An 8,217-nucleotide genomic window follows, 5' to 3' on the forward strand; every position below is an offset into this window, starting at 1 on the left:
TCTTGGTGAGCGTAGGAAAATTTTAAATTATGCTACGATTCCCAACATATTATTATGACCGTCGTACTCCCCCAGACGATCGCATTCTTCATTAATGGATCACTTTAGATGCATAATATGCATCACATTATCTAAAGTATAGGGGAGTTTCATCATTCTTAATTTGTCTAATATTTCTTTCTCCCCCTCAAAATGTGGCAAGAAATTTTCTGCCACAATTTCGAAAACCATTCATGACTTTTGTGAATTGAGGAAACTTCAATTATATATTTCATTCATCTGATTACTTCATGCGAAATGAAGTTATCTGTTAACTGGTACGGGAGTACTTTTTCCTCATTTCATTTCAGAAACTCAACAGAGTTCTTTATTATTAGTACTTTTGCAAGTCACACTTGCATATCAATCTTATCTTTAGGTTCGTCTCTCACTTCTATTCTCTTTGGATTTATTGAATGCTTAATGACCGTTACACATAAGGTGTACGGTCGATACTAGGAAAGCATAATAGCTACTACATACTTTTCTTCCAGAGTGGGACACATTAAACGCACATGAGTCATCATATCTTTGTCCTGTCATACAGGATAAGTTCTTTGCCAAAATTTCTCCTGCCATATAGGATTTTTGACATAATACTATGTCAACTTTACCCAGTGACGCAGGTATTTTCCCAGACTTTTCCCGCCATGCGGGTTTTATCATAATCATCTGTTTCCGCTATGCGGGTAATTCCCTGTAAGGGACATAAACGCCAGAATTGGCTCTTTTGACTGCATATTCAATCATCAAATTCAGAAATAGATCCGAATGCTCTTTGACACACATGCTTGATCCGACGTTGGTCAAATATTAAACACGCATGTTGCTTGTTTTATCTCAAATCATGTTGACTGAAATCTTCTTCATAGAGAGTACATGAAAGACATTCGTCAACCAAGACTCTCAATGATCTACCTCTTTTATTTCTTGGATTAATATCCAAGAATTCTTTTCTTTTGAAGCCATTCTTTAGAGAGAACACACTCCCCCACGTTATGACCTTTCTTGGTCATCTTTCGGATCACAAGTACCCATCCTTTCGCTTTCACGAATGAAAGCATGGAAAACTTTTAGTCTGAGAAAAAACTTAGCCAATAATCAACAATAATGAGCATAAAAATAACCCCATGTTGGTCTGGTTAAAAAATATGCACATGAAACTTTTAAAACCTTCTTCTATATTCGAAATCACCGTTGGGCAGAATTAGAATAAAACATCATCCTTCTACATTAATTCCATATCACCGTTGGGCGGAAATGGAAATAATGCATATAACTCTTAAACAATGTGATGATAGTATTTCTATTAAACAACTTTGATAAGAAATCATTATCATCATCAACTTTATTGCAACGGGAACAAGAAATATACATTTCTCTAGCTCAAGAGCTTTTCTTGATCTTTATCTGTTCTCTGAAAATTGATCACTTTGATACAAAATTTATCAGAGATTTAAGCTTTGAACATAGGACTCATAGAACTATAATACTGTTATCATCAACGTTGGTCAGAAAATAACAATACCATATTTTCACTTTAAAACAAATATCTTTCTTTTATCATATCGAAAACTATCTGCATCTTATTTCACCCTCAGGGGAAAACATTGCTAAGAACAGTTCTTCCAATTAAATTTTCCCGTTGGTTCCAATTTAATTGGAGTATAAAACTTTTTCTTTGCAGCGAAAACTTTCAATATTCTATGCAGAAACAATTCTGCACTCTTTTACTCTCTAAGCAATTTTAACCGGTTGGTTCAAAAAAGCATTAGAGAAGCAACAATTTAATATTTTACTTTAGTTCTATTCACTTTTAAAGGAGCACTTTTATTTTTATTTGCTGCGGAAAACATGAATTAAAAATTCATGAACTTTTACTTTTCATAAGCATCTTTGTAACTTTTCTATTTTTCTGTACATTTTTTTATTTTGGATAAAACTGTATAAACAAAAAAAAGGACAGAGAAAACATATAAAACCAGCAGCTCAGCCACGGCCTCGGCCCAGCGTGCGGCTGTGGCCTCGCCCAGTGCGCGGCTGTGGCCTGGCCTCCCGGTCGGCCCAGCGGCCCGCCAGCGACAGCAGCCCAGCGTGCGCAAGCCAGCCTTCCTCTCTTTCAGCCCAAAAGGCCCGTGGCGAGGCGCCGAGCTAGGTTTTGTTCCTTTCCCGTCGTATCAGATCTGACGGTCACCCGCGCGTCTAGGGTGAACAAAACCACCCCCACACCGCAGCTCGTGGAGACCCTTGACCATTTCGACTCCTTCGCCCCCGTTCGTCTCTCGGCGTTCTTGCCTGCCGTTCAGCCACCGTGTCGTGCTTGTCGCCGGCGACGACGACGAAGCCGCTGCCTGCGCGAGCTGCTTTTCCCTTTCCCTTCCCTTTTTCCTTTCCTTTCTTCCATCCACCAACCTCCTTCTACGAGAGAGAGAGAGATCAGAGAGGTGCGGCGGAGCCTTTCCCCGCTCCTCTGTGTGTCCGCACCCGGCGATGAAACACTAAGGCGGCGGAGCACCAGGCGGATTTCCGATGCAGCAGCGCCCCCCTTGTCCCCCTTGCCGGCGTGTGCGTGCACCCGTAGGTGGGCGCACCGCCGTCAAGCGGTTCAGCGGTGGCGCTCTTTGCCGGCGACCGCATGGACGTCCGGTGCACTTTGCCCCTCTCGGGGTGGTTCTTCGTCCGACGCCTCGGCTTGCCGATGCGCGTCGTGATCGAGAGGAACGGCGTAGCCTTGCGACGGCGCATGTTCTCTTTGCCCTTCTAGGGTTCTTTTGGGGGGAGGGGAACTTTCTTTCTCTGTTTTTCCTTTGTACCGAATACAATCTAAGCCTAGCATGCTCTGATATCATTGATAGGATTTGTTGATTCAGTGGGCATGGGGATTCCGGTAGTGGTGATAGGTATTACCTTTTCCTTGTGGCTCGAGGAGCCGGTGCCGGCCATGGTGACGGTGGCCGGTGATGGCAGAGAGTAGTGGGCGAAGTGGTGGCGGCGCTTTCCATCAGCACTGCACTAACCCTAGGATCGATGGGGATTAGGTGGGGTGTACGGCGTTGCGACGAACCTCGTAGTGCGAGCCGCCGGCCCCACCTCTTTATATAGTGCAGGTGACAGGGGCCCGTCAACCATAGTGGGTTGAGCGTCCCCGATCAGGGCGCGGATCTAAGGGCCCGGTGGGTCGTTAGGCTCACACGGTGGAGATCATCCTAACAACCTTCACCTTGGATCACAGTACTCCCATATTGGAAGAGCCAGCGTCACTCAGCCGTGTAACTATCAGTCTGTCTGTCCGAACATCCTGCACAGGCTGCTTCCCGTTGCCCTGGGAAATGACAGTAAGCTTGGGGAGAAACGGAGAATCTGGTCGTCCGCACCAAGTCTGTGAGGTCGCTCACTTGTCATGGTCATAGACACTGCTCACTGAAGTATGATCCATCACCTGACGGCAACTTGAGCGGACCAAAGCAGGGGCATGGAGATGGAGCCAGGGAAACAAAAGATGCACCACATCCAGCAAGATGAAATAACTACTTGCACAAAAGTATGGTTTAGTACTAAGGTTCTTCTCTTCCAGCGTTTAGTATAAAGGTGGACTACTGCCCCAAGGTAGAACATAAGCAAAAATAATAATACCAACTGCCCTCGCTGTCGATCTACATTTGTCAAACGAGCATTGGGCTTATTCTGTGGTTCATTTTACCCAGTGACAAAAAGTATACCTCAGACAATTTAAACCACAAATTCAGCTATGGTTCAGGTCACCTAGTGACAAAGACAACAAGGTCTATATCCCAAACAGAATTTATATCGCACATTTAACTTCAGAAAATTGTAAAGCATATCACACAGTAACTTGACCGTGTTATCATTGGAGACAAGAAAACGATGTTATCATTGACAGTCGGAATTGATATTGATATGGACATATGTAATTAAGTCTGTTTGTAACCTACTCGTGTATCTATACCAGTTCTGCATTATGCTTGCGAATATGTCCTTGCGTAGATAAGATTTTCCAATACTTGTTGCGTGAAGACAGCCGTAGTGTGTTCGTGCTTGGGAAACACTAGTTTACATAAGAAACCAGAATTTTAAAACAAAGTGAGAAAAGGACACCATTTAAAGATGTTTTGGCTACCGATTATTCAAAGAGCACCCACCATGTCAGCAGAAAATTAGTGGCACAAAACACATAACATTATGTATTTAACCAGAAATATGCAACTGAGACATGCAATTTAGAAAATTTTGGATGGTCAAAGCAATGACATGAATGGCAAGTTGCCAACAACATTATATCTTCAAGCCATGACATAAAAACTGGACTGAGTCAGCAGGCCCTACCTCTAAGTACATGCAATTAAATAGTTTTGCAGATATTACTGTTTTCAAATAGTCAAGATGGTGATACAAATGACAATAAGAATGCATCTTCAGCATCACAACAAGAAAATCAGAGTAAACAGTCAACATCTTGCAAATAGCAGCAAGGATAATGAGTTAGAACACAATAATGTCCAGAGAAAATTCCGCAAATTTTTGTGTTACAAAATCCAGCCATTATAAAGTCAATACACGACAAATTTTAGGTCATTAGTAAGCTATAAGGAGTGCATGAAGAATATAAAGCTGTGAATTATAGTCCCAAACTCTACTCCAATGGCATCCAGTCATGAACAACGATCAATGCAAAGAAATGTTAGACAACCATGGCATAGTATGATACATTGACAATAATAAGAACAAAACTTACTTCTGAAGATTCAGTTAAAGTAAGCTTGGAGTGCGGGGTGGTTTACCCGACCAGGAGAAGCCCAGGAATGAAGCATGAACAGCCACCCACAGCACTGGCTCACATCAAACAGCCGGACGTATGGGTTCGACGAGGACAGCTGATGATTCTCGACTCATAAATGCCATCAATTGGTGGGATAAAGATCAACGGAACTCTCAGAGACCCGAAGGGCTGCCTCCAGATGACCGTACAGGACAGATGTATCCTGGAGCAGGCACACCGGGTGACTGACGATGATACCTTCACCTCGGATTACAGTACACCCGTATTGAAGAGCCTAGGGTCAGCCATGTTACTATCAGTCTGTCTGTCCAAGCATAGCATAGGTTTCTTCCCGTTGCTCTGAGAAATGGCGCTACAGACAGTAAGCTTGGGGAGAAACCGAAAATCTGGTCGTTGGCACGAAATCTGCGTGATCGCTCACTTGTCATGGTCAGGCACTGCTCACCGATCCACGATACATCACCTGACGGCAACTTGAGCGGACCAAAGCAGGGGCATGGAGAGTGGCCAAACAAAAGATGCACCACATCCAGCGAGAGGAGGTAACTTATACAAAAGCATGCAAGAGAGATGCAAGTTGTGGTGCTTCTACTCCATACGATAAGTAGCAGGCTTAATGAATACAACTGCAGGAGAAGTACCTATGCAAATCATCAGCATACATCCAAGCAATTCCAGCCGTGTTCACAAGATCTACTGTTGGTGACGATTTGTTGTCATCATCCTCAATATGCCGAACTGACTGCTCGCCAGTACACCATCATGGATGGCTTGGACTATTTTCCAACGGAAAACAGAAGCAAAATAAATAATACCAAGTGGCCTTGCTGTCAATCTACATGTGTCAAGCTAGCATTGGGCTGATCTATGGTTCATTTGACCCGGTGGCTAAAGGTACATTTCAGACAATTTAAACCATAAAATTCAGCTATGGTTTAGGTGACCTAGTGGCAAAGCTAACAAAGCATGTCCCATACAGAATTTACATCGCAAATTTAACTTTGGAAAAAAAAGATGTCATTGACATTGAAAAGGACATATGTAATTAACTCTCTACTTAACCTACTTGTATATCTATACCAGTTCTGCATTATGCTTGTGGATATGTCCTTATGTAGATAAGATTTTCCAATACTTGTTGCGTAAAGGCAACCGTAATGTGCATGCTTGGGAAACACTAGTTTACATAAGAATCAGAATTTTAAAACAAGGTGAGAAAAGGACATCGTTGTAGGCAACATTAAGATGTGTTTTGGCTACAGATTAGTCAAAGATCACCCAACATGCTAGCAGAAAACCAGTGGCACAAAACACATAACATTATGTATACTTTGCTCATGTTGTAGCAATAACAACATCGGCATAACTAACAGAAATACGCAACTGTGACATGCAATTTTAAAACTCTGCCATGCCAGAGTGATTCAAGTCATGTGGGTGATTCAAAGCAATGACAAGTTGCCAACAACATTGTATCTTCAAGCCATGACATAAAAACTTGGACAGAATCACCAGCCCCTACCTTCTAGTACGCAACTGAAACATGCAATTTTAAAACTCTGCCATGCCAGAGTGATTCAAGTCATGTGGATGATCAAAGCAATGACATGAATGGCAAGTTGCCAACATCACTGTATCTCCAAGCCATAACACCGAAACTGGAATGAATCACCCAGGCCATACCTTCTAAGTAGTGGGTACGCAATAAAATGGTGTTGAGCGATTTTTGCCAGCCTAAACATTTAATTGGGCATTTTTCATGTACAAATTGATCAAAGCCCAGCATCATTACAAGAACCAGTACTCAGAAATGGGTACTCTTCCACAATCGAACAAAAAAAAATCATAGCTAAGCCCCGCTAATTGCATACTAGTATTGTTAACAACTGTATAAATCCGTGACTATAAAATTTCATTTGCAATGATTTATTATCACCATCATCCAGATAACACGATGACACAGAAACATGATCCATTTCATCCAGAGCGACTGCGCTGTCCAAAATGGTTGCAACATGGCAATTCGATCCCATAGTACATATCCAACACAGCCTAAAATGGGAAACAACTAAGTAAAACGCATGCCTGCCCAGGCGCAGCCATGGAAGTGGAGCTAAAGGAAACCAGCTGAGAGCAGCAGTAATTGATAGGGGGTAAAGTAAAACCCTAGGTGGCCTGACGAACCGAGGGGGGTGCTCGCTGAGCTCAGATGAGCTTGAAGGGGAGGGGCCACGGGGTGGAGCGGGGCACCTCGACGCGGTCCTTGATGCGCTCGATCTTCTTCTCCCGCTTCGGCCGCGAGTTGCCGTAGGAGCCCTTGAACCGCTTCCCGCGCTTGGTCTTCTTGTCCCCGCGCCCGCACGTCACGGCCTCCCCCTCCGCCAGGAGCGCCGGGGGGCGCGCCGGCGCCAGGCGCCGCACGAACGCCGCCGCCGCCATCCGCAGCGCCATGATTCCGCCGATCTCGATGCCTACCGCAGCGTAGCGCCGCCGCCGCCGCCTTTGGATTAACCGTCCGCGAGAGGAGAAAGGAAGAGAGGAGGTGAGGACTGGCAAAGTGTGAGGAAGGGTTCCAACTTCCAAGGCCCACGAGAGACAGAGAGAGTTAACCAAAGCCCAGCTGTTTCTTCTAGGCCCAATGAAACTGAAAAGAAGCCCACAGGAAAAGTCTGCTTCCGCTCCGATCGGAATCGGATGCCGCGCCGTAGGGGAAAACAACCCCGCCGCGCCGCCGCATACCGCCCCCGAATCGTCCGCCGTACGCCGTCCGTGTGGCCGCTCCGCCGCCTCGTTCTGTCGTACAAACCTCCGCCCGTTCTACACGCCGCGTCGCGGAGCCGGAGGTTTGCCAGAAAGCCCAGAACCCTAAACCTAATTTCGGGTTATGAACTTCTTTTCTACGAGTATTGAATATTTACGATTCGTGGAAGGTTTTGAAAGCTGATGAGTTCAGCTTCCTCCAACTGAAAAAGTTCGAGCTCATGCTTTCAAATTTCACCTCTGTATTCCCTTTATCCTGGATTTCCAGCTCCAGTGGGTGAGGATAAGGGGAGTGAAGAGGTGGGATTAATGGCATGCATGACCTCCCTTTTTACATGTGATTTTGAACTCAATTTGTATAACAGGACCTGAAATCTAAGTTTTGAGAAACTTAAAGCTATTTTACATGTTTGGCATTCTATTATGCTCTTTCTATGATATTCACTAAGTTTGTACTGAACCAATGAGAGAAAAATGTCGATGTCCAATTTTTTTGAGTGAAAGCAATGTAAGGAACAGACACTAGAAACTGCCAAATTGGTTTCAGCAATTCTTGGTAGAGTACAGCACCAACCAGTTAGCCTCCACTCACCAAGCTGTACAGCTGACAAAAGGAAAGG

General features: G+C 44.3%; 1 protein-coding gene across 1 annotated transcript; it reads right to left on the reverse strand.

Annotated features, from left to right (window-relative positions):
* Positions 1–6,736: 6,736 nt before the first annotated feature.
* On the reverse strand, positions 6,737–7,400 carry LOC123122275 (30S ribosomal protein S31, mitochondrial). Its single transcript, XM_044542455.1, has one exon. It carries the CDS (start codon positions 7,286–7,288, stop codon positions 7,043–7,045), a length of 246 nt encoding a protein of 81 aa, XP_044398390.1. The 5' UTR covers positions 7,289–7,400; the 3' UTR covers positions 6,737–7,042.
* Positions 7,401–8,217: the final 817 nt, after the last annotated feature.

This window comes from Triticum aestivum, chromosome 5D (genome assembly GCF_018294505.1).
Source record: "Triticum aestivum cultivar Chinese Spring chromosome 5D, IWGSC CS RefSeq v2.1, whole genome shotgun sequence".
In the NCBI taxonomy this organism is placed as follows: Eukaryota; Viridiplantae; Streptophyta; class Magnoliopsida; order Poales; family Poaceae; genus Triticum; species Triticum aestivum.

Coding starts and splice junctions, on each gene's coding strand:
- LOC123122275 (XM_044542455.1), bottom strand. CDS start 7,288: ATGGCGCTGCGGATGGCGGCGGCGGCGTTCGTGCGGCGCCTGGCGCCG.